The 27,201-nt window shown below is 35.8% G+C and overlaps 2 protein-coding genes across 4 annotated transcripts; one reads left to right on the forward strand and one right to left on the reverse strand.

The window, feature by feature from the left end:
* Positions 1-1,119: 1,119 nt before the first annotated feature.
* LOC110739218 (thiamine pyrophosphokinase 2-like) lies at positions 1,120-5,960 on the forward strand. Of its 2 annotated transcripts, none has more exons than XM_021919673.1 (6): positions 1,120-1,446; positions 1,543-1,639; positions 3,340-3,412; positions 4,438-4,539; positions 4,765-5,014; positions 5,693-5,960. In XM_021919673.1, the coding sequence occupies exons 1-6, from the start codon at positions 1,323-1,325 to the stop codon at positions 5,806-5,808; spliced, it is 762 nt and encodes a 253-aa protein (XP_021775365.1). In that variant the 5' UTR covers positions 1,120-1,322; the 3' UTR covers positions 5,809-5,960. The 2 variants fall into 2 exon arrangements, with proteins under 2 accessions (XP_021775365.1, XP_021775366.1); XM_021919674.1 differs by having other exon boundaries at positions 1,355-1,446; positions 1,538-1,639.
* A 3,582-nt stretch (positions 5,961-9,542) lies between these two features.
* LOC110739219 (DNA mismatch repair protein PMS1-like) lies at positions 9,543-26,725 on the reverse strand. 2 transcript variants are annotated; one of them, XM_021919675.1, is made up of 11 exons: positions 26,097-26,721; positions 22,110-22,433; positions 20,651-21,820; positions 18,589-18,848; positions 17,961-18,087; positions 16,857-16,925; positions 16,595-16,668; positions 15,722-15,787; positions 14,412-14,515; positions 11,728-11,909; positions 9,543-10,310 (listed from the first exon to the last, which is right to left on the reverse strand). In XM_021919675.1, exons 1-11 carry the CDS (start codon positions 26,343-26,345, stop codon positions 10,185-10,187), a joined length of 2,751 nt encoding a protein of 916 aa, XP_021775367.1. In that variant the 5' UTR covers positions 26,346-26,721; the 3' UTR covers positions 9,543-10,184. The 2 variants fall into 2 exon arrangements, with proteins under 2 accessions (XP_021775367.1, XP_021775368.1); XM_021919676.1 differs by lacking the exon at positions 16,857-16,925 and having other exon boundaries at positions 26,097-26,725.
* Positions 26,726-27,201: the final 476 nt, after the last annotated feature.

Consider the following 27,201-nt stretch of genomic DNA (forward strand, 5'->3'; position numbering starts at 1 on the left):
GTCGGATTATTAAAAAATAATTGAAAAGCGGGATTATTTTGGGCGGATGAGATAAAGGTCGGATTATTGTGGACAATTTTTCCATTTTATAATATAAAATATAGTAAAATCGTTATCGTGAGTAGCAGTTTTACTTTACAAATTTAATAAAAAAAATGTCAATAATCATATCCAAACCAATGTGAATGACAAATTCGTAAATAAGTTTTAAATCAAAGCAAAAATGTAAATAACTTTTAACATAACCATCATATTTTCAATTGTATGGGGCCATACGGATTTGTAAAATTGCTTTGAGTTACGAAAAATCAAATATTGGACCCATCGATTATGCCATAGTTAAAAGAATTTCATGCTACTTACCTCCTTTTCATATTTTGTGCATCATTTGCTATAAAGGGAAGGTATATTGCAACAAACTAAATTTCCCTTATATAGTACATTTTTTAAAATGAAATCAATAACATACCCTTACTTAAAATTCAATTAACTTAATTCAATTATTATTTTTAAAAGCAAATAGTAACATAACTTAATTCATTCCTCATTAGAAAATTTAAAACCCTAACTCACATTCTCCGTTTCAGGATAGTTAGGTAGGATTTAGGTCGGTTTGTGGTGGCTTCGAGGTGGGTTTTGGGTGGTTAGGGTGGATAGGTGGTGGTGTTGCCTTGTTGGTGCCCAATCCTCACCTTAATTAACGGGCTTTTAAGTAAATTAATTGACTCTTTACCTTAATTAATCCCTCCATAAATAAGTTTTAACATAGCTATAGTTTTGTCAATCGCTATGGGGCCATAGGGATTAGTAAGATACTAAAATACTTCTTCCATTTCAAATTAGATAACAAAGTTTGATTGTGTGTACTATTTATATGACTTGCTTTGACTTTGTTTTGTGATTTCGTGATGAGAAAAAACATAATTATATGGGGTCTTGTTAGATTCGTTGCAACATCTAGTTTTTAATAAATATCACATTTTTATAATTTTTGCTAATATATAATCAAGGATATTTGCATTATAAAGTATGTATTGACATGTGCCTAGATAAAATGTGTCATTTAATATGAAGCGGAGAAAGTATGAAAATCAAATCTTAGACCCACCTATTCCGCCATAGTTTGAATAATTTCATGCTATATTCATTCATTTCAAACACCTCATTCTAGTATATTTATTCTATTCATTCATTCATTCAAACATCACTTTCTCTTCTACAAAAGCCATTGACAAACACTAGGCTGATCTCCAATTTAACAACAAATCCCAACAAATTAATCCACTGAAATTTCTCATCATTATTATTACAGTGATAATAATATGGAAATTATGCAACACTCTTCCTCTTTTCTTCTTCCACCAATTCCGGGTTCTTCGCTAAAATACGCCATGGTAATTCTTAACCAGCGTCTCCCTCGTTTTGCCCCACTTATTTGGGACCATGGTACGTTTTCTTCCTCCAATTCTCATGGGTTTTATTTTGTTTTTCATTTTTGGCGGTTAATTTTTGATTTGGGTGTTTTATTTGTGTATAGTACAGCAAAATTAAGAATTTGTGCAGATGGAGGAGCTAATCGTTTATTTGATGAAATTCCCCAATTTTTCCCTCTTGAAAATCCCATTGATGTTCGCAAAAGGTTAATTTTAATCTCTGCATTTCTAAGAATTATATATATATATATATATATATATATAATATGATAAATATGAATTTATTTTATGTAAATTTTACTGGGTTTATTTTGTAATTTTAGGTGGATTAAATGGTCAATTATGTTGGGTTGAGTTTGTTGATGGTTTGTAGTTATAAAAATGATTGAATGCTATATTAATTGGCTTGAGTAATGCGCCAAAGTAGCGTCTTCAGGTTGAATTTTTATGCTACTCCATTTTTCTGAATTAGTTTATTTCTTCCTTTATTTCTAAGTTTGGTGTATGAATTTGGTTCAACTTGGCTTGGCATCCGCATACCCGGAGTCTCGGACTACGTGACGTATTTGTAGAAGTTAAGCATAGTCATTGCACTGTTTGAGTTGCTGGTGTGGTGGGAAGATCTGCTTCATTTGTTACCAATTAGATTCATTTAATACAATCCTGAAGAAAACTGCTTGGCATGAACTTGCCTGTTAACAGCTCATAGGGTTGAGATGATGTTTGATTGTTGTTTGGAGAACAGTGAAACCCCTATTTCAATTAGCGTCTTTGGCCACTTTATTTTGTCAAATGTCTTAATCCTTTCAATTAGGCTAATTAGTATGAACAGCATACCTAAATGACCTCGTTATTATTAGTGAACGGTGGTTTATAGAGTGATAAATGTGTGTTTGTTGGGGGTTGATTGAATATAATAGCCGTGTATATATTTACTTAATGTGGCATTTTGTCTGCATCGAGGAAAAGAGTCTAACAATTACTATAGCGATTTGACTTGCTCATGTATTTCATGAAAAATACTTGCTGTCAATTATTTGAAATACAAGTTATAATAAAGCTAAGCGGTTCTTAGGGAACTGTACTAGTATAGACCTTGGTTCAAAAATCGTGTGAATTGATCTTTGATATTGGTTAGAGTTGGTTATTATCTCTTAAGTAGGTTAAGCTTTGAAATGTGTTTGATCTCTGAGATGTGTATATTATGATAGTGAAAAAAGAGAAAAGGGGGGGGGGTCTTATTTTGGAAGAAGGAAATGACATGTTACTACCACACCAGTCCATCGTGCAATGGGTGCATGATTATGGGACAGTAATACTTTTAGGCATATAGCTATACTTAATGGTGGATGTGATTTACTTATGCTCGAAATGTTTTGTATTGGTTGGAGTGTAATATCATGAGTAGTTGTCCTGGTTTCGAAGACACTAAAGGAATGATAAGGATAGAAAATGTTGAAGGGCAAGAAGATGCTATTTGCTATCATTTAATTTGAACCTGGGGAGAATACTTAGAGAACTGTGATTTAGGCCTTTAGCTGTTAATTGGAATCGAATTAATCAATATGGATCAACTTTGAAGTTGCCTTGTGTGTGTGTGTGTGTGTGTGTGTGTGTGGTGCTGAAATGGAACCATTTATGCTTGCATGATCAAGACATTCCCTAAAGTTCTAAAACATTTCGTATTTATCATTGCAGTGCTACCATTAATCATGCAAATCCTGTTATTTTATTTAGTTTTATTTCAATTATACAAGCACTGACAAACATGGTTGATCATTAGCTACCCTTTGAAATATAGTATATGTACCTGTCGTTTTGATTGTTACTTGGATCTTTTATTTGTGTTTGTAGCCACTTAAGATTTTGTTTGCATAAATTGATTTAAGATTTGGATTGTTTACAGGTATATGCCAGATTTAATTAAAGGTGACATGGACTCCGTCAGAGCAGAGATTCTGGATTTTTATACAAATCTGGTTAGTGGTTTTATCAATAGGGTCATTTTAAGAATAATGCTTTAGAAAAGGTTGTTTGCTTTCTGTATATATATATATATATATGCTGTCACCAGTTATAGTATATAAATATCTATTTATCTTTCATCTAATGGGTTTGATTAGGTGTGGAGAACTTAGTTCATTTCCAAAACAAAAGCTTACATCATAGTGGTTTAAATAAATACTTCGTACTATCTAGACTTATCCTTTTGTTCTCAATTAAGGGTCTACGGAAATTAGCATCTTTGACTGCAAGCATAGAATTAATTTTATTTTCATACCTTTACATTGTAGCTCTGTGCTCTATGTAATTGATGTTGTCATATGTGCTTGTGTGCTGTGCATGGGGATAGATTGAACTAAAAAAACTATAATTTTCCTTGTTATGAATGGGGTTTAAATTTTTACTCTCATGTATTCATGCCTTTATGGCTGCAACGTCTTCAATTGTATCTTTCTTTATTTTGTTTTATTAGTTTATTTTATTTATTTTGTGTGTGTGTGTGTGTGCCCATGTCAGAGACCTCATGTTTCAACATAGGTATGTTGGGCACCAATATATTGGACCAGAAACATGCAATAAACCCCCAAATAACCAATATTTGCAGCTGGACACATATGACATATCGGTCCCTGATACTGATTACCACGACTGAGCTCCATAGCTTCTGTTCCCTTGCATGGTGACAATCTGCTTATATAGAATTGCAGTTGTTAAAAGCCATTACTGTTTTGCTTGACCCTGTGTTAGACATATGTGATTCTTGATTTCTGCGTTTTGGATCGTTTTTGTTAAAAAAAAAATTATTTATTTATTTTTCCCTTTTAGTACGCTGCTGCTTATGGCAGTTGGTTGAGAACATGAGCTAATACTTTTTTCTGCTATGTACTTGGATTTTACTTGGATGTTTAGCTGTGCTATGTGGTTCACATTCTTTTTTAAATGTGCATGATTCTCTTGGTTTATGCGAATGCTGACATTGTTGCCGGTTTTCTGCTGTCAGGGGTGTGATGCAATAAATGAATCTCATGACCAAGATACCACAGACCTTCACAAGTGTATATCACATCTCAGTAATCTGACTCCAGAATCTGAGAAATCAGATGTAAGTTGGCTCAAATGCTCTTGAGCTGTTGAGCTTCGCATCTTTTTCCTCCTCGTGATTACTTTAAAGCTATTGCATTATGCTATGCCTGCATCCTTATCTGTTTAGGTGCAATAGGAATATATATTACATACTATATATATTTCATTAACTTGGACAATGAGCCAAATACCGGGGTTTTTTCTCCGCAGTTAGAGTTGATTGTTTGATTTACTTACCTTGCAGCTATGCATTCTTGTAACCGGAGCACTTGGTGGACGCTTTGATCATGAAGCTGGGAACATTAATGTTCTTTATCGATTCTCTAACTTGAGAATAATCCTTCTTTCAGATGACTGCTTGATCCAACTTCTCCCTAAAACTCATCATCATGAGATCCATATTCAGCCTTCTGTTGTTGGGCCGCATTGTGGATTATTACCAATTGGAGTGCCTGCTTTTCATACCACAACCTCTGGCTTAAAATGGAACCTCAGTAAGTAGATGTTTGTGTGCTATTTGCATAGTTCATTTTGGCGTTTAGGTTTCTCTGTTATTGTTTTAATTAATTTTTGCTGAATTAATATTAACTGGTTGGTCAATATCTTCTCATTCAGTTCCCTTTTCTTTCCTCTTCTCTTGCATTTGTTCCTGTTTGCACCCTTATATGAGATATGAAGTATATTAGGACGTACATTATTGAAGAGAAAATCCATGAACTTTGCAAATAGCAGAAATGTTATTCGTATTAGGTGTACAAATAACTCAATTGATATTAGCCCAATCAAGACCCTCAAACTTAATAGCATGTCAATCAATTTGCTACATTCATTTGTTCCCTTAGTTTTGTATGGCCTTTATGCCCTCCCAATTTGATAACTCTTAGATTTGCTCGAATATATCTAATATATGAAGATTATGAACTATTAGACCTAATTCGAACTTGTATGAATTTTTTTGCTATGTCTAAACTTACTTTAGTTGCGGATTGAATTTATTAGCCCGTATTAGAACTTTATAACCTTATTAGCTCTTATTTGACTTCTTCTTCTTCTTCTTCTTCTTCTTCTTCTTCTTCTTCTTCTTTATTTATTTTTGTTGACAAGTAGTATGTATCCTCTTTAGGTGGTGTGTTTGTTTTACGTTTAACATAAATTTCCTATGATTATTTCAGATGACACGGAGATGATGTTTGGCGGCTTGTTAAGTACATCAAACATAGTGACTGGAGATATAGTATCAGTTCGTTCTGATGCAGATCTAATATGGACAATTTCCATTAAAAAGTGACACGAGTCTCATGTTTATGCAGTCTTAAGAGAACATTGTATACCGCCATTTCATTGATTTTGGAAAACAATAAAGGTGTCAAGAAAGCTTTACACATTAGATTGTGTAGTTAAGCCATAATCGTTACTCAAGTATAATTATATTCTAGTTTAGAGCATTTGCAATTAATTTATCTCAATTCATTCATTATAGATTTTAAAGCATTAGCTTATCATTTGTATGATCTACAATATCATAAACTCAGTATTCTTAGCATTTTTGTGAAGGTCATGACATTTTTTTAAAATCTTAATCCCTTGCTAGCTTAAGATTATATTAGTTTTTAATCCTGTCTATTAGTTCATAATTTCAACATTATGTTATTGTATGAAAACAATTGATTAATTGAAATAATACATAATTTCTCAAATGTGCTTTGGGTTCGTATTAGAGTGTTCATTGGTAAATGTGGGCCGTTGAGATTATGATGGTGGTTGGGTTGTTTAGGTAGTTGCTGGGACTGCAACGGTGGGCTGTGGATGGATGGTGGTAGTTTCGCGAGAAGAGAGAATAGAGGCAGTAGCACTGAAATTAGTGGGCAAGTTCACTTTAAAAACATTTCCCTTACTTCCTTTCCTTTTTATTATCTTGAGTCAAAGTCAATATTATGATACACTCCCTATCTAATTTTTCTCCACAATGACATACCTATTAACTAGCTCTAACTTTGATCAATCTCACACTGTTTATTATCTCTCTGTGCCTGAAGCTTGCTTCATATTTGTGACTATAAGGAATAAGACTCATAACAGCCGGTATTGGGATCTTTACAAAAAGCTTTATAACGTCTTTTTTGTTTTAGACGCGAGCAATCTACGTTTGTGATCTCGTATATTTGCTAATAATTATGATCTTTTTAGTTTGTATAAAGAATTAGTCGAAGTAATGACATCTTAATTGATAAATAACCCTCTATCTCTCTCTCTCTCTCTCTCTCTCTCTCTCTCTCTCTCTCTCTCTCTCTCTCTCTCTCTCTCTCTCTCTCTCTCTCTCTCTCTCTCTCTCTCTCTCTATATATATATATATATATATATATATATATATATATATATATATATATATATATATATACTACCTCCGTTTGTAGTTATTTGCAACAATTACTAAAATTGGGTGTTTCGTATTATTTGCAACAAACAATTTTATTTCCTTTTGTAGTAAGTTTTATAATGGTAAAATTACCATATTACCATTATAAAAATTTGATTATGTACTAACCTACTATCTAACTATGATTAATCAGATTCATCCTTCCAACCCCAATCAACCCCTGTATTTTCATTCTCACTTATTTCTCACCATCTCCTTCAACCATCTTCTTCAACCATCACCTTCAATGGCAAACACCACCACCAGTCCACCACCACCACCACTACTACCACCATACCGATCTCCACTCTATCTCCATCTACCCATAAATTCCCCCTCTCTTTGTTCATCTCCCCTCAAATTCAACCACCACCTTCGCCGAAAGTCGTCGTCGCTGTCATGCTTGTCGCCGTCTCTGCTTTCTCTCTCTTCCTTCTCCTTTTGTTTCAGTCTTGTCACTAAAGCTCAAATTTGAAGGTTTTATGGTCAAATTTAACCATGAAAATTCTAGATCTAGAATTTTAATGGTTAAATTTGACCAAATAAAGCTTTAATTGATGATAGAGAAGGTAATGGTTTTTCGTTTGTATCTTTGGGTTGGTTTTTTTAGGGGCGCGATTCATGGTGTTAGATTTTTCCGGTTGGAGGTGGTGGTTTTTGGGGTGGGTACGACTATTTGGGGAGGGTAAGGTGGGTATTTTGAGATGGTGGGTGAGGTTTTTTGGAAGGGTTTATTTGGTTATGGGTGGTTTCTCGGTGGTTTACGAGGTGGGGCGGATGTCGGGATCTTGGTGGTGGTGTGGTGGGTCTGTGGCTAAGGCTCGGTTTGGTGGGCGCCGGGCGGCCTGGTGCACCGGGGGTGCATGGGTGGCTGGATGGGACGATCTGGTGGTGGTGGTGTGGGCGATCTAGTGGCCTGGTGGGTGGTGGTGTGGGCGGTGTAGTGGCCTGGTGGGTGGTTTGTGGGATGAATTAATTAATCATCCACTTTACCCTAATCACATGCCCCACTACCCATTTATCCACTACTAAACAACTACTAAAACTTTTGCCTTGGCATGCGTGAAAAGTACACTTGTTGCAAATAACTAAAAACAGAGGTAGTATAAATATTTTCGGATACTATGGGAATTGAAAAGAGAGAAAGGTAGAAAATTGAGTGTGATAACTAGAGTAAAGCATAAAACAGACCCCTAACTAGACAATGTAACAACAAACCTCCTTTAGTTTCAAAAGTGGTGGCAAATTGACGCAGCCAGAATTAATGGAGGAAAAACAAGCGCAATTCCTAATACAAACAAAACGTTTAATGTCAAAACTGATTTCTAAAAGACGGCTATAAAATTTAAATAGTCTAAACAAAGCCCTAATACGAAAATTAAGCAAAAATAAGATTCGGAAAATGTTTAAACGTTGTTTTCAGGCCCTAAATGAATTCTAAATGAACTCAGATGGCTTAAAAAGACTATTGCCCACGACATAGTTGTAACTTGGATTCGTTGGCCTTTTCCATTTTCAAAAATATATTTTATTAAGTAATCAGACTCCGTGAGCCCGACTAGTAGAAATCATTACTACTAAAATATCAAATCAAGTCTTTCGACGGAACTTCTTCAGTTCTTCGTCGAACCGTGCAACTAAGCCCTTTTATTGGCCAGATTTTACTTTTCTAATGCATTGACAATTAAAAAAGAGGGGGAAAAAAGTTTATAGCCTTATATTGTTTTGGATAAATCTTAGAAAGGTGTTTTTAGGAATTTGTTAAAGGTTTTAAGGGGTTTTAGTAATCAAATCTACCAAAAGAAAATAAACACAATCTCCAAATGAATGAGTTAAGAGCAATAAAATAATAAAACTATAATAATAATTCTAAATTGAAGAACAAAGATCAAAGTAAAAGCGGCATTTCTGAGTAAGGACGAAATAATTCTGAGTAAGGACGACATAATACAAAGAACATCCTATTTATAATGATTTGTAAAATCTAACGAAGGTAATTATTGAAGAATCTTTATTGTTTTCCTTGATTCGCTCCTTCAATCATGGGACTTAATTGTGCTTGTTGCCCAAGCCTTCATTACGCGTCATCAAATGGTCCGAGCTTTGAAGGGAAGCTGCCTTTCTCGGAAAAGCGTAGAAAGGCGGTCGACTTACTCAGAAAGGTGCAATTAAGTTCGGACTATCTATACTCAGTTGGGACCACTATGCGAATAATATTTCGTCAATCAAGTGATTCGTTTCCTAATTTAGCTTTACTTGATTGATTCTATAGTCTTGATTGGTTTCATAAGATCTTTAATTGATAGTTGTCTTCTTGATTGGATCAATCAAATCCTTTGATTGATGAGCTATGACTTTATTGATATCTTTGACCATGCATATTTTCCTTGTTATGTACAAGTAAAATCAAATATTGTATTCTATAATTGATCCTTTGATTGATCTTTTCCTAATTTGTAGGTTGCTAGAATCCGCTCCCAACATAAATGTAAGTTTGTTAAAAGTTTAGGGACTTTATTTAGTGTCCATCCAGTTTTAACAATGTTATACAAAGTACATATAAATTGGTCAAAGGTAATAAGGCATGTAGATAGTGCAAAAAGTCAAAGAGGGAACAACTAAAACTTTAATTACAGAGTAATATATATACAGTCACTGGTTAATGGAATTTACAACTAAAAGTCAATTTACACAGTAGTCAATCCAATCTTGTATGACTTTTATCGGAATCGCTTGTCCACATTGCTACGTATTGTGCTAGCCCGCGAGGATTCAGATACATTCATCAAAAAACTGGCTCCTGCTACGTATATAACCCAATAGTTTTTCCACAGCTTTCCATCACTATTGTTTGTAAAGTGATTCCTGCTGTTCTGAATACCGGAAGAATAATGAAAAAACTGCAACTATATGCTCCAGTTGATTAACCCCATATACAATGCTGCCTTCCTGGTCTACTTCCTTAGGGATGTAAGTTCTTGATCCTCATAACCTTGACCAATTACTTGCTTCATTTTTTCACCAACGTTAGACATGAGTTTGGGCAAATTTGATGCCTCAATGGTATAAAAAGCAGGGTTATCAAATATTCAACACATTATAAATGCCTGACATTTTCTTAAGAAATATTGATCAAATTATCCATGCATGCGGATCCAAGAACGTCATCTTTACAAAACTGTACACGGCAACTGACAAAATTGCATCACATTGGTTGAGACAGGAGAGATCAATACCACCAATGTCCATCACAAACTAGTAATTTCCGGATTTTCTCTCTCGTAAATTACAGCCAAGTTGACTAAATGGCGCATGGTCGGTCTTCCATGTGGGCAGTTCCATGGAGACTTCAGTTCAGCCAAGTGTTCAAGGATCTGTTATTGTACATGAGAATCACACAATGAAACATATAACAAGAAATACTAAAGCTAATATCATACAAACTAACTATGCTGCAGCAGGGAAGGGATAAATTCAGCATTTTAAAAGAGAATTTAGCTTCATTCAGTTATGCCAATGCAAGAGAAAGAAAAAATCACACCCAATCTCAACCTTAAGAGGGAGGGATGGGGGGAGCACCAAAAGGGCTGGGCTTTGCTTTAGTGATAATTGTTGCGGTTTGAAAAAATTTTCTTTCCAGTATAATCTCTTGAATATTCGGTCTCTATACAAATAAACAGATTCTGGGAACCCACGCAGTAAGACTATCTCTCATGGAAATGGGATGTGTGAGTTAAAATATAATGGGCATATTTCGACATTATATCTATGACCACGAAAATGGCTGTCTTTCTTGCTATAATTGATCATCCCATAATTGCCAGATGAAGAGGAAGAGTCCGACAAGGCTTTTAGATGAGGTCTTCTGCTGTTGGCATGCCTTGCAGATTCCTACCCAGAACCAATTCGCAGTCAAACAAAGACAGGTTTAAGTCCCCTTGTGTCCACTTATAGGCAGGTTGCATTATACTGGTATTCATAGAGTAATATACAGGTGATGGCAAAGAGGAAAAGAAGCATTTAGGATAGAATGGCTTGCCACTGAATAAAAGGAACTCTTTCTTTGCCTCTGGTTAAGCCTCTTCCTATGTAGTACATTGCAAGCTCCTCGCCCTCTATATGGAGCAGCCCATTAAATAAGTATAGCAAGAATTTAGAAATCCTTATATAAGATACATAAAATATAGGGCCTTCAACAGAGACCATGGCCACAACCTCCACCAGTTGATGTGTCTAAGACTTTCATAAAGTATGTAAAGTGCTTGCTTCAGGAACCCCTGAGTGGGGGCATGCCCTTGTTTAAGAGTCCATTAAAATGTAAAGGCATCTTCCCCTTGTTATTAAGAGAGTTTATTAAAAAGTAAAGGGGCCTTCCCACGGGAAGAATTTCGTCCAGGGAACCCGCACTAAACGAGATTTTCTCTTGCCTTTTAGTCGGCCTGCTTTGAGCAACCTTTGTATTTTCTGCTTGAAATTCCTAGGAACCACAATTCTCCTATTATAAAGTAATCTACCCTCCTCTAGTGTAAACTCGCTTACCATCTTCAGAGATCTCCACTTCCTACAAAATTGCAGCTACAAAATTGCTTCCACTACCTACGAAATTACAGAAATTTGTTTCCGCTTCCTACAAAATTGCAGCTACCCAGACCGCAGTTTGGCAGGGTCATCATCCGTCTCAAATATTATAAGTTTAAGGTAATACTCGTGTTAAGTGTTAAGTCCCAGCAAAGAAATATTAAAGAAACAAACATCAAAGAGAATTCACTCTCAGAAGATGGCAGACATTACCTTTTGCATTTCATTCCTTCCAAGTGCATCACCAATCATAATTGATGACCTGCAGGCACGTGATGCTAGCATTGCACGTACTCTCGAGGGGCAAATTGAGTCAGAAGTATCCATCTTATAAGTACTCATAATTGAGCATTCTCCATGACCATCCGAAAGAGTAGATATGAGCTCTTTTACATCTGTACTAGAATAAAAAAAGCACATTATGAACATCCATAGCGACAAAAGCTGCATCAAAAGAAACATAGAAACAGAGATATACACATGTCAAGCATTATTCTAGAGTGATAAGAAATCATCCATTCATTCTCCCAATATCTGAAGGCATTCATTAGCAATTGACGTTTTTTTAAACCCAGAAAATATTGCTTGAAAACTAAGAGTACTCTTTGGTTATAATACAGCTAGCAGAGGACAACATTTTCTGTCTGCCATGACTGGTTATACAGAACATGGCAACAAGAATAGCACTTATTATATCCAATGGATCAGATAAAAGCTTAATTGACATGACATTCAAAACTTTACTAAAAACTTGGAAAAAAGATTTTGAACTTTCCAGAAACATAAAAGAAATTCAAGCACCAAGCAATATGATGCTGTGTCTACTCATCAGTTTAAACATTCATGAGGTATGATTAATGGAGATTTTTTTCTTAGGGTGCAAGCCTTGTAGGATTTTAGTTGTTGGCTTTAAGATGATGTTCTCATCATCTAGATAGATAAACACATATCAGCTTTTTCTTAACATAAAACTTCACACTTATTGAGACCCACGGGGGGGGGGGGGGGGGGGGGCACAAGAATTGAAAGAATATGCACGGTTATCTGGTGGCCAAAGAAGTACGTTACAAATACAGGTTTCTTGTAGACTTAAAGCAAGAAAACAGGCTGCTCTTGGCCTAGATATGCTATTCTCACAAAGCTATGTTCTGTTTGCATTCGATAGAAAGAAATTAACTCAAGTTGTACTGAGACAAGTAGCATATGAAGAGGATACTGAACCAACACAGACTGCCATTGATGATTTTAATAGCTAAAGACCATGTTCAGCAGCGGCAAAGGTGGGTACAGGAGATAAGATGACTACTTAGCATGAAAACAGCATATAACCAAGTATTGCAAGAGTATTTGGAGGTTCAATGGAAGAGTTCAGGTAGTTGAACGACAATGTTGATAATGCAATAGATAATCCTAATCAGAAAAGACTTATGGGTGGTTAGAGACTAGAGAGTGATGTACTCATGTACTGATGATCAGATTTCTTCTGAAAAGGTGGCAGAACAATGGATGTGACAATTTATCCTACAAATGCTACTAATTGAAAAGAGAGACATTACAAACTACGATCAGTTTACATTTGCTGAACTTGATTTACTGATGTAATTGCAAAAGACCAGAAATTTCACAGAATCAACAACTTCATGTGGCATGATTCAGAGATGAAAGGGGTACTAAAGCTGTTCAGGAGGGTAAGAGCTTGATCATTCATTGAGCTCTTTTTGGGAATCCGAGCAGAAAAGTTGGAGGTCTTTATCTAAAAATATGGACTATAATTCAGCTTATAATAGTCTTGAGCTTCTCAGTTCTATATCATCGTTGTGTGATTGTGTTTCTCTGAGTGACTAGTATTGATTTGATCTACCAATGAGTCAAATCTAGTCAAATACCACGGTAAATATAATAGTCTAAGCAGTAACTCTAATAAGTATCTATGATTCTTAATACAATTTATAATTTGTATGATATATTAAGAGCACTTGAACCAATAAATCTTGGATGCAAACTCTCGCAAATGATTAAAGTTGCAGAAGCCTGCTCAAAGAAGAGCGTATCAAATGAAATAATAAGTACCAAGATCTACATCCTTTAAAGACATGACTTAGCCATTAAATAATTAACACTAACAATAATCTAATAATTCCCTGACTTAAATCAGTAAATTAGGTCTGGTCAAAGTCAGAATAATTTGCAGAATAAGAACTTTCTCACTTTTCTTTGTTTAGTTTCTTTAACTTTTCACGGACGAATCCTAATGACAATTCATGTTAGCCCAACGTAAATTATTTTAGGACTAGCTTTGTTGTTGTTATAGAGGAAAGCATTATACGGTATAATGCTGTCAAAAGCTAACCAGACCCGAAAATTTTACCCGAACCCGATCATGACCTGATGTGTTTGCACTCAAGAAATTGCTGACCTAAACCCGATATGACCCGACATGAAACCAACCCGAGACCCGAGTTAACCTTAGGATTCGTGACCCAAACCCGAACATGACCCGACCTGAGATGACCTAACCCGAATATAACCCGTCAATTATTGACCTGAACTGAATTCGAGCTGAACCCGAGATTGACCCAAACCCATTCTGAACCGTTGAAACCCGAAATCAACTCGACCAGTTACTAACACGACCTTAATTCAACCTGACCTAAATACAACCTCAACCCGATCTATTTTTAACTCGACCCAAACCTGATGTAACCTGACCCGAATAGTAATGCAATTAACTCAAATTGCCTGAACAGCTAACTCGACCCAAACACTCAAATTGACAAATCTAGCTTCAACATTAAAAGTAAGCAAATTGAAAGGTGAATGACAGGTTAGAAGACACTTCTCCAATCATAATAGAAAAAAAAAAGGTTATTGCATCTCGGAAAGTACGAATACATTACCTTCAACTCCAAATGTTATATTTTTACTGAAGGGCACAGACTTTAATTTAAAGCGGTTGCCTGGGGATGAATCTAGATCCTCTTCCAAGATAAAACCATTTTTCCTACAGTCATCATGATTAAAACGTGAGATAAAGCGACAAACATGTCCTGCTAAAGAAACACATAAAGTAAGGTCCTAAGCATACAAACAAACCTCAAAACTGTAAAAAGACAGCAAGATGAATAGACATTGGATAGTAATCCCAATTTCTAAGGTACATAAAGAAGATAATAAAAATAAGTGCACTCAATAGTTACATACAAATGCAACTATGCCAGATTGCCTGGCTTGTTTAATCCTTAATGTCTAACCCTATATATAGAATTTTTAGAGACCAATTATTTAAGCATAAATTGCTTCCCTGAACACAGAGTTATGTCTCCGATGAAACTATCGATTATCCCATGCCTTAACATAAATTTTTCTTAGGTCTCACACTCTCACTTTCACCAGCCTAAACTTTAAGAGCAGCAAGTTTAATGGCCCACTACTCACCAATTTCCTACACATCAGTGTAATGAGCCCCACATCTCCAGTTTCTTTCCATGGAATATATCAAAATCCTTCCAAAGTGAGTAAAAGTTCAATGCATTAGTGATATTCTATGCTCTAGCTAACTGATCAACTGAGACAAAAGAGTGTTGCCAAGTAGTTTTCTTAAACTGATGATATTATTGTCATATCAGCATGATCATAGGTCTTGTTAATTTTACACTCCTTTTCTAAGAGCTAGTGTAGATTTAAAAGCCAGAAGGTCCAACTCCATTAACTCTGAGTTTAATAGGGGCATAAGGATAGTTTGTGGTCAATAGTCAGATTACAATTCATCACAAAGATGATAAAATACTAAGGGAAATCCCTAAAATAGTGTTCATTGCACCATTGCACAGTTTGGGTTGGACCATTAAGTCTATAATGGGCAAACATCTATCCAAAATTCCAGATTGGGTTGGACGCATCTTAGCCAAAGATTACATTTACCAACTCAACCATTCCCACCCCCCAACAACTCCCATAAAATACTTAGAAAGCCCCTAAAATAGTATACATCATAGCCAAGAAGGATATGGATCAACCCTTAAGCAAGAAGAGGGTTGACTGCCTAGTGCCTATTATTGATTTGCAAGGAATTGGTGATATATTAAAATTGAGTTGAAAAAATATACATGGCACTTTATTTGCATGGGTAGATTAAATGGAATGTACAAAAAAAACATACAGCCAGTGAGATGAGGATGCAGAGGCAAGGTATAGATATCTAGGTTACCTAACTATGTCCATATGCATTGAGGTAACTATTTCCTCTTCTGGGGACAATTCCAACCTGACTGGCCTGCATGTACAAAGAGATAATACAAGAAATAGCTTAATATAGGCCTTTCATATGTACATTGAAATTTTAAGGAAACACAAGTATAGCCGGGCAATAAAATATCATTTAAGCTTCAATCATATACATCTGCATATGCACAATTATCACCTGAAATGCCAACAAGCACAAAAAGGAAAGAAGAGAAAGGTAAAAGAACATGTCCAAGATGAGAAAAATAACAATAGGAATAAAAGGTGGGAAGAGGTTTCATGGAGCCTGCTTTAAAGGATAGAGTTCAAACTTCAAAGGCTTCTGCAAGTGAGATATTTTGACTTTCTAAGGGTATGTCACACACTGCTCAAATAGTGAAACTATCTACGTCTTCTGTTGATATACCACAAAGTATTAGTGAGAAATATGCACTTTATTGGCTGCTGGAGTCAGTAAAGGGGTGCAAACTAGTTATCAGGAGGAAATAATTAGTGTCCTTTGCAGCCCATCAAGGATTTGATATTATACTGCTGTTGCAATGGACTGTGACTGCAGGCAGGAGGTTCAAGAACTACTCTACTAAGTAAATAGAGCAGAGTCTTTGACTTAGATAAAATGGGAGAAAAGAAATAATAAAGAGAAAAGGATACTGAAACTCTTGAAACAAGATACAGTTGGTAAAAGCTTGATGCTTGCTTCTGAAAAAGCTTTCACAATTCAAAAAGCATAGCGGCTAATTTTAAACAAATGCACGTAAAACATGGGAATTATTCTCAAGATACCCCAATTTATCAGTCTCACTATCCAAGGACCATTACAAAAGGAAGAAAAGATTACCGGAGTAAAGGCTGCTGGTTCATGACTGTTGATTCTGAGAGGCGCTCAAAATTGTACTTCTCATCAGCTGCATGCTGGTGATTGAATGTATATATCATTAATCCAGTAGCATGTTAAAACAAGAAGAAACAATCTATATATCTTATCTTGCAGCAAATTAGAAGTAATAATACAGATTGAAATAACAAACAACTTTGGGTCTGTGGTTATTCTAATGACAGAGTAGAAGAAAAGAGATATAAAGTCCACTGGCCAAAATTACCTGATCCACAATAAACAAGTCTTCATCTAGCTTCCCGATAATAAATCCCAAATTGAATTGTCCAACTACCTAAAATTGAATCTAAAGGGGTTATATGATACCGTGAAAATTGAAAATCAACCATGATTAAACAAAATGCAATGAGCTGCCTGCAATATGCATCACACCCGATACTTTTAGGGAAAAAAAAAGCTAGTGAGAGTTCCAGCCTGCTACAGTATTAGAAATACCAATTGGAGTTTGGAGTACTGTAAAGCAGAGGTAAGACGTAACATAGCATAGCCTTGTTCAAGCAAGCAGTTCTACATTAGTTGAAACAAAGTCAATGGCATAGCTTTCACATAGAAAGACAACAACGGGTAAGCTAAGGGGATGAGGCAGATTAAAGGTTGCAACACCAGAGAAGGCCATCGTACTCTCCATTTCATGTCAGAGTTGGCATATCAGTAGTTTAAGCTGTGTTTAGAAATACATGAACTTAGAGTTTGGGTCAATCAAGAGGCTCAATACCACCTACGTTTTTTTTTATTTTTTATTTTTAATATCAGTTTCAAGGCAGGTCAATACTATTTCTCTAATAAATATGACAGTTGTATTGGCATCAAATAAAACAATACAAAGGGAAGAAATTGAACTGGGTACGCAATGGGGAGAGTTTTAGTCATTTTAAACAATCACTGCTGTAATTATTGTATTGATAAGCCACTAAGCCAGCAAAATAATATTATTAAAATTTGGTTTTGAGTCCTTCAGATTAACCCGTTTGTAACCCTAACCCACAGGATTCCTCATTTATAGGATTCAGATAATTGGGTTTTAAATTCAAATTTTGCATCAAACCCCAAAGCCTCCAGGTTAGCTTAGGCATGTTAGTCAGGTCACATAACATAAGTAACATAGAGTAGAGTATAGGCTCACTTTTCTCTTGAAACCAAGCCAAACATGACTTCAAACTCACATGCTCACCGACAGGATTTCATGCTAACAATGGACAAGAATAAAAAGCAGTTGCTCCTATATCCCATCAAACACATAGGCAGGTTGTTAGCAAACTTTGAAGGCTGACACTTTTAACTCTACTGACAAGGCTATCAATTTCTTTACCTTCATCCTGCCGAAGTCTCTTTTCCTGAAAAGCCTTTCCAGTTCAGTGGTTGCAGCAGCAAGAGCCCTAGCTTTCCACTCTTCATTATCTGCTTGAGAAAGCTCTAGCGTCGCAGCAGCATAGCACCTATATATCATCAACTAGATTAGTCTCGTGCGATGCACGGTTTACAAAATTAATTTGAATTTTTTTTAAGACTCGGTAGTAAGGTAAGCTATAAAAACACATCTATAAGATTAAAATATATGAGCAAGTGGCAATTTGATCTAAGGCTATAAGATTAAAAAACATGAACAAATTAAACTTTTAACTAAATAATTATGTGTAGTTTGAATGTGTGTTTACAAAATTGTGAAGAGATCATCATAATTAATGCTCTGTAATTTTTCTTTTCCAAAAATTAGAACCTCGTCACTTATGAGGGAAAAAGAAAAAAAATAAATAAAGCTGACATCATTAGTGCATTTAGGCGGGAAAATTTTACATACTAGAGCTACACATGTACAATTTTACAAGAAAGTGATGTCTGCGGTTTTTATTTTAGTTATAGTTATAGACTTATAGATTACTTTATAAAAGACAAAATAAGGAAGAAAACTTATTTCCCAAATTTGATACTTCACAAACCTTTTGGTGGTTGTCCTAGAAAAAGCATCAAAGCTCGTATGAGATATTGATAATTTCTGCTTCCTCCTTTTCATGAGATCCTTCATATTGAATTGCAAAGTAGAAGAGGCCTTTGGAGCAGATGAAGGAGGAGGGGTACCTTGTAACGACTGGGATCCAAGTGGTGCCTCTTCTAGTTCAATTTCTGAGATTCCACTCCTTGATTCACTTGGTATGATCACATCTGCAGCAGGCACTCTTTTTTTTTGAAGCTGATTGTCCTGAAATTTAAGTGAGGTATTAAGGTCCAAATGACCAAATAAATAAACAAGTTAGCAATCCAAAAGATCAACTAAACAAGTTAGCAAGATCTTCATTAAATCTCAGTAACAAACCAAGCCTCAGTACAAGAAACATCTACAAGACTTGCGCAGTCATTGAGACAGGGAAACTCTTGGTACATCCTCTAATGCCATAACACTGATCTGATACCATATTGCATTCAGAACACTATATTTAGGCAGAGCAATTTGACTCAGTGATACCATGATTTATCTAGGCAATGAACTCCTAAGAATATCTAGTGAAATATAATTGCCTAAGTTCATTATGCAGAGATATAATCGTTCTACCTGAGCATCTCCTCTGCTACAGTATAAAGGGGAACCTAAATCCTTTGAAGGCAATAAATCAATTTTAAATTAATCAGGTTAAGGAATAATATTGGACAATAGGTCCAAGGTAGCTGCCAAATGATAAATACTTCAATTTCGATAGTATGTAGCATCTTTGGACCTTTCAACCATGTGACATATAGACATTTGGTAAACAGAAAAGGAGCAACTTTTGGTTCTAAAAAAAAAAAAAGAAAAAAAAAATTGAGCATATGCCTATCAAATATTATAGTGTACAACTCCACCAATCCCCCTTACCTTATTAGCTTCATCACCTACTGCAAGTTCCTTTCTCCTTCCCGAGCCACCTTAAATGACAACTTCACTTACTTCACAGCTTATACGCAAGATATAGACGATAAAGATATAGTCATAATAATGTCATTGCACATGTCGTTAGTGGCTATCTGCCACTTTACCAAACATCTAAACATTTTTTACAAAAATTTAGGTTAGGCTTGATAATCTTCCAAACTAAAATTCTCAAACATGTAGCATGAGTACCACAATTACAAACCAAAGAGCTTTCTCTTACAGTTTAGTGAGCTAAAGAGCATGGTTATAGGAGTAATTAAGTTCACTAGTACTCATTGTAAAATTCATATTTCTTCAGATTTTAGTGAAGCAAACATTGCAACCCACTCCACAAAGACGTGTTCGCAAATTATTAATGACAACAATAAAAAGGGAACTTAGTTCATCATGAAGTAAAGGACACACACAGTTGGTGAGACTTGCACCCAATTTTATTAGAGTGCCACTTAGGTCATGGTCAACAAGTGATTAGATTACTGGTGCTATATTTATTAAGACATAGTCAAAAGAATAAAGGTGTGTTTGGTTCGGGAATTCTAAGAAAGGGAAAGGTAAACAACTTCCTTGATTTCCTTTACCCTTGTGATTACCCAACCTTCTTCTACTCTCTACATCCCCCCCCCCCTCCCCCTCCCAAGCGAATCATCCTAAGCCCCAAACTCCTCAACAACCAATTACCTTTTGACCCTTGACCACCACAATAATCAAATCTTATAACACAGCACCACCACCAAAGCGAAATAACCCTCCCGTCCTTTCCACCAAAAATCCCACCACTGCACCCAAGATCACCACCATCTCACCGACAACCCTACCATCGAAGCCAATATGGAGTGCACCAATAACTCCAAAGCCTCCAATCTCATGTTTAAATAATCCTACTTTCTATGCAGCTACGTTTTCTCTGGGTGCAACTAAAGCTTTTAAATAGTACATGGCTGGTCTTCCAAACTTATGATTCAAACTATCAACCGAGGAGCAATCTGATTAGCATCAAGAACAAAAGGTGTCATTACAAATAGGAGTATTTTTCTTTTTGTGTGTGTAGATTTTGAATTGTTCACAAAAAGGTTCATCAAGAGTATATAGCATACCTCTATTAGCCCTTCCATGCAAGCATCACCATCATTCAGAAGAGGACTGCTTGTTTGACACAAATCTGTTGCTGTTTTAGAATGCTTGGATGTTTGATTCTCATAAAGCCCAGCAGAGTCGTGAACCTTTGTGGCTGAGCTTACAGCAGCAAGATGCAACAAATCATTGCTTTCTGACTTACGTTGAAGTGGTTCATTTCTTAAGATAGGGGCTTCAGATAAGGGTGTAGATAAGTTTTCATACTTCCGCTTTTGCAGAGTAACAAACTTGGTAAGTGAGGATTGAATCGAGGATGGCCTATTTGTCAAATTATTGTTGATTGCAACATCCCTTTCAGCCTCTTTAAGGCATTCTTGATCAATATTAATACTTGTATTATCATTTTCATGGCTTGGTGAATAGCTATAAGTCTTTTTAATTCTGTGGACCCTGAGACCAAAATCCCTGTCCTGTGACTTTTGAGCATCACTGCGAAGACCAAAAGATGAAAGATTGTTGCCCTTCCCAATAGAACCTGATATCATGTTATCTTTATTAGCTTGCTTCTCCTCACATACTTCTTCAGCTTGAGCTCTTTTTGGAGATGACTTGCACTGCTCAGAGGGCAGCTGCAATCCCACAGGGCGCGGCGATAAGTGATCATCTTTTTCATCAGGTGCATCTATATTCCTAACATTGTAAGTGACAGAACTGGCTGAATAGATCATCCCCAGAGCTTCTCTCAGAAATTGTAGAATAGAGCCTTCATCAGAGAAAAAAATCTTCCTCTTATCTGGTGTCACATTTACATCATATGCCATAATTGGAACAATGAAGTTCAGAATCACAATGGGATATTGTCGTGAGTTAGCACCTCTATATAACTCATTCACAAGTTTACCTACTTTTGGCATATCAACAGGCCGACCATTAACATATAAGAATTGCCTGTCACCCATATTTCGTCCGCTGCCATAACCTGATTTAGAGACAAAGCCCTCAACTGTGCAGTTACCTGGCAAAGAGATACTCAGTGGCTCTAAACATGTAAATGTGCTCATGCCAAACAGTGTTATGATGTTATCTTTGAGCGATCCACTTCCTTGAGTTTTCAGGACCACGGATCTTGCACTTTTCCCAGACATATTGGTGCAGACAAATCGAACTCCTTTTGCAATAATAGCATAGGCCTGAAGAAACAAGGTTAAGAAACATTAAGTCAAAATCAGTCAGACCATTCAGGATTTTCATGTTGTATACGTGCAGTTGAATTATATTAAATATAGTTTCAATTTCTAGAGACTCCAAGATCATACTACAAAAGACCAAATAAAAGACAGAAGCTATTAATAAATTTCCCAAGCAAATGATGGGGGAAGGAGGTGAATCTTCATACTTCAAATTGCATGACAGCTTTAAATTGTCATTTATTATCCATTTTAACAACAATTAAAAGCAATATGAACATCTTTTACTCACATTCAATAAAGATACAAGTTTTCCATATTCCTTACGGATATTACGACTGAATTCCTTGCTACGCACAGGCAAATTAGAAAACAGCTTCTTTACAGTTACTGAAGTACCAACGTTCCGTGCTGTCTTATGTTCAGCTACTAATTGGCCAGTGTTGTCAAACGTCAAGTGTGTAGCAACAGACTCATTTTTTGTTCTAGTTTCCACTGTCAAACTCCCCAGCGCACAAAGGGAACTCAATGCCTCACCTCTGAAGCCAAATGTTGTAAGAGACTGAAGGTCAGGAAAATCAGCCAGTTTTGAAGTATGATGCTTAAGAGCAAGAACCTACACCAAAACCAAAACATTAAATAAAAATTTTCATCATCTGCATTTAAATTGAGGCCAGATTATCACCCAAGTACTAATCAACTTAATGGATAGAATGAAAAGTGCCTTAACAAATAAAATTCCTTGCAATTTTACCAACATATTCATTTTATGCGTAAGGCATTCTTAAGATAAGTAAAGGGAATGTCAGAAGTCATGCCCTCATCTCAGCATTGGAAGAAAATTGATAAATCCTAGTATTAACTAGTAAGCCATCACATAATAAGCTGCAGAATGGCTCTCACAAAGCTCTTGCCTACAGAATAAAAAATAAAAATAATACCAAATTACAGCTTTGTCCTAGTAAATAGTAAGTCTAAAAAAAGTTGGTTCCTGTGAACTCTTAAAAAGCTAGAATTCCACTTCAAATTTTTCATATGATTAGAAAATGAATTTAGTCCATTGTAGTTCTAAGACGGAAATAATACCAAGTGTAATGAACTGGGTTAGCCCAACACCACAGCCAACTATCTGGGTCTATGCTATAAGGAGGAAGCAGCCAATTGAGGTGAGGGAACAACATGACAGTCAGCAACAGCCAATAGGAGAGCAGAATATTTCAGCAGAAGACAAAGCTAATCAATAGAGCACTAAGAGGAGGGGAACTCGGGACTGATTGTTGCAGTAGCAGAACAGGACAAATCCAATTACGATTAGGGTAGCTTTGTATGGGAAGAGGGCTTGGTATATAAACTTAGCAATGGAGCAGTAGGATGTTATGTGAACTTTGATTGATGTATTGTGAGAGAATTGTAGCCTAAAGCTGCTAGTGAGACTGATAGCCTCAAGTTATTACTTTTGGATCCTTCTTTATCCTTCAATCAAATATCAAGCTCTTGCCTTTAAATTACAATAGTTCAATATTAATCTTATCTGTGATAATTTCAGTCTATTACAAATAGATACTCTTTTTCGTTTGTAGAAAGAAAAATTTTAACCAAATAAATCTTATCAAATATATCAAAATTAGCAATAGGGTTCTTCATATGTCTGTCACTTCATGGCATTCTTCTAGCATAATGAGCCCTTTCTTTGGATTAGTTTCCCCATTGCACTAATGCTCCATAATGATGGAAGCTGTGCGAGATACATACTAGACACTTTGGCAAGCCCAATCAGAGGCATGTAGGTTTTGATAAAAATAAAAATGTACCTCCCAATAAGCTTACTACTATATAACCTTTTCCCATGGCAGATGTCCAGAACCTTTGCCTCAAAGAGCTCCCAAAAGTCAAGATATATTCTTGGAAAATACACCATATGGCAGAATTTTCTGCCCAGGAATGTAATTTACCAAGTAGTACAGACATTATTAATGGCAGCAGCAGAATGAGAAGTTCACAAGGTTTCTTTGCTTGATTACAGATATGAAGACCATAAATCCCTTCTCCCCCTCCACCCCTCCAACGCAAATGTATCTCATTACCAAGCCAGGATATCTATAAATAAATTTGTAAAAATAAATTATCAACAAGGCATGCAAGAGAAACAAAGATCCTTTATTGCAAAAGAATAATAGCTCCATGCTTCCACCACCATTATTTGCATTTGCATATGAAAACCTTTACTTCCTCTACATTAATATATCCTTCATGTTACGGAGTAGCATTTAGACATTGCCTACACTACAACCAATATTGTTATTGCTGTAATACAGAACCCTAAAAAACAATGGTGTTACAATAAAATGAAAGACAAGGAGAGTCAAAACTTGAGATCCTCTTCACACAACATAATTTACTCACCTTAACAAAATTTATTCATCAACATTTTCAGCTAAATCACCAATAATAATTCCCAAGCCAAAGCCACTAAGAGTATTTATGCAAGAAATTGATCCACAACCTTTTTCTTTTTTTAAGTATAAAGATTATAAAAAGCGGCATCATCCCCATTATATGCATGCCATGTGTGTCAATTCATTTGATAGAATTGACATGTTCACATGCTTTTCACAAGTTACTCAGCTATTCTTGCCTATATATTAACATATTTTCATAGTCTTCAAATAGTTATGGTTTACTAGTTGATACTCAACAGTTCAATAAGACCAAGACCTGACTGTTATTCGTGAAGAGGGGGAGGGGAGTGGGGAGACATTTTTTCCACCCTTGGGTACATAAAACTTCAGAGTTTACAACGTTGGCTATTGCTTGAAACTTTCCTCAAATTAAGCTGATAAATCATTTCTGAAACATATAGTTTATCCATAAATATCATTCATAGATTATGTATCTTTTCTATTTTATGTACCCACTTTCCATCTTGAGGTGTTTATTATGCACTCACTTCAACTTTATTCTATTTTTAGCAAACATATCTTACCATCTTACCTCCTTTGATACACAATATTTATACCTTTTAACTCTCTCTTACTTTATCCACCTTATCCTTACACCCACCCAACTTTTTACTTTATCTTCTTACTATATCCATCTTTTTCTTATAGCAACTCTCGTCTTTACTTTCTCTCTTCCTTAACTCTTTTATAAACAAGAGTCTATAGTACATGGGTTCATATAGGAAAAAAGGAGGGGAGTGAATTTTAACTTGAGAATATAGTATGACAATCCAAAGTAGCCTAACTTTTGGTACATGGAAAAAAAGGTTGTCCTTCTAAATTTCAAAAGTAGCACATCTTGATCAAGCTTCATTAACTTTCACAAATCTCTTGCTATATATAAAACAGCTAAAAAAATCGATCAATTAGACAGCGACAAATGACAACTGTGACATAATTGACCAATCCGAAACTAAAGATCGAGTGTATTTTTTCACCTATCCATCCTACATCCAGGAGGAGGAGAGATGGGAAAATCATAGAGTTGTAGGATCAATAATTGTAGCTCAATAAACATATGAGACATTAAAAGAATAAACCTACAGGCAATGAAAAAGCTTGTATACATTATAATTGCATCATAAATCAAACAAAATTGTTCACATCCCAAAGTGGGATAACAATACACCCTTGAGTTAATATTGCCAATTGAAAACAATGAGACAAAACCTCCAAAATCTTTATGTGTACATAGCATTCACCATCCAAAGAAATGACTTAGGTGTGTTTGTTTAATGTTCATGAAGTGAGATTTTTTTATCCAAATTTGAATTAATTCCCATGGTTATAAGGTGGGGATAGGAAATGGAGGTGGGTTTGGGAATGGGAATGGGAAATAATGGCCTCGACTATCATGTTATTACTGCCTAGAGGATAAAATACCAAAACTGATAAGGAAAGGTCAAGTGAATTATAAGAGCGTTTGGTTGAATTTGTAATGTATCTCCAATTTATTTCCTTCACTACCCAAACCATTTAAATGAGCAACAATTCAACGAATTCCCACCCACAAATTTGCATGCCCAATCACACACTATAATCCTCATATTCTCATTTCCACATACCAAACGCCCGTATAGCATGAATACGATTACATGAGCTATAAAACCTGAGTGAAATACCACTACCATAATGACATAAATAACCATTAATATCACAAAATTTAGTAAAGATACAAAGAAAAAATAACCATAAAGAGTTAATTATATAAACAAAAAAAATTCAATACTACAACAATTAGCAAGAATTCTTACAAACATTGAAGAAATTAAAAGGCAGACCTTAAAATTGTTGGGGGAAATGCCGCAACCATTGTCAATAACTTGGAACCACTCTTCGCCGTAATCCTTGAGCGCGATCTCGATGCTCGTTGCGCCAGCATCCAAGCTGTTCTCAACGAGTTCTTTAATGGCAGAGGAAAGGTCCAAAATTACTTGTCCCGCACAAATTTTATGCACCACGCTCTTATTAATTGGCTTGATCATCGGCGAATTCGCCATTACTGGAGCTTCTCCTGCTATTTCCGCCATTGAAACATTCACCGAAGATTGGAGAGAGAGAAGAAGGAATTTGGGGAGGAGCTGAGACAGTGGAAGTGTAAAAGTGATGGAACCCTAACTAAGTACGAAGTACGGAGTGTATGAAGAGCAGTTGGAACGTTTTGCCGCCAAATATCTATACTTTTATAAAAGGAGAATTTAGGTTCATTTTATAGAGAAAAAAAAATATATATAACCGTTTTTTTTAATAAGTTACCGTTTTTTTTATTATCGTTTGAATAATTTTAACCGTTGTAAATGTCAACTAATTACAAAACAACAAATGTCAGCAAAAGCAAGCAACACGTGGGCCCCTGCCAGCCCGGCCAGCCGGCAGGAAGCTGCCACGTCGCTCTTGCTTGTCCCCTTCCCCACCTTTTCCAATCCCCTTCCCCATCTCTTCTTCCTCTTCCCAAAGAGGATTTACCATATTCCTCTTCCTAAGAGGACTCCCCATTTCACCTCTACAATGAACGGGATTCCTCTTAAGAGGAGAGAGAAGGCTAAGAGGAGGGTGAATCCTCTCCATTGCACATGCTCTAAAGGACAGTTTTACAGTAGAAAGATTTTGCTAAATTTCATATATGTCCTATTAGGGCTGGTAAAAACTGACCCGACTCGAAAACCCGATCTGAAAATAGCAGGTTTGGGTTGAGATTTTCAACCCGAAAACTTAAATGGATTGACACGAACCCGACTCAAAATTAAATGGTTTAGGTTAAGGTTGAAAATTTCAACCCGAAAATGACCCACTTAACCCGAAATTATTTTGGGGTCAAAATCAGGTCGGATTCGGGTCGGGTCAACCCGAACCCGACCTTAAAAAAAAGTCTTAAAAAAACACTAA

This window comes from Chenopodium quinoa, unplaced genomic scaffold (assembly GCF_001683475.1).
Source record: "Chenopodium quinoa cultivar QQ74 unplaced genomic scaffold, ASM168347v1, whole genome shotgun sequence".
NCBI classification, from domain to species: Eukaryota; Viridiplantae; Streptophyta; class Magnoliopsida; order Caryophyllales; family Amaranthaceae; genus Chenopodium; species Chenopodium quinoa.

Bases quoted from the DNA above. Each gene is read 5' to 3' on its own strand.
- LOC110739218 (XM_021919673.1), top strand. From the start codon at position 1,323: ATGGAAATTATGCAACACTCTTCCTCTTTTCTTCTTCCACCAATTCCG. The intron at 3,413-4,437 runs GTTAGTGGTTTT...TTCTGCTGTCAG, and splicing joins TGGATTTTTATACAAATCTG to GGGTGTGATGCAATAAATGA. The intron at 4,540-4,764 runs GTAAGTTGGCTC...CTTACCTTGCAG, and splicing joins CAGAATCTGAGAAATCAGAT to CTATGCATTCTTGTAACCGG.
- LOC110739219 (XM_021919675.1), bottom strand. From the start codon at position 26,345: ATGGCGGAAATAGCAGGAGAAGCTCCAGTAATGGCGAATTCGCCGATG. The intron at 18,088-18,588 runs GTTTGTGAAGTA...GATGATATATAG, and splicing joins TCTAGGACAACCACCAAAAG to GTGCTATGCTGCTGCGACGC. The intron at 14,516-15,721 runs GTAACCTAGATA...TGATGACTGTAG, and splicing joins ATGCATATGGACATAGTTAG to GAAAAATGGTTTTATCTTGG.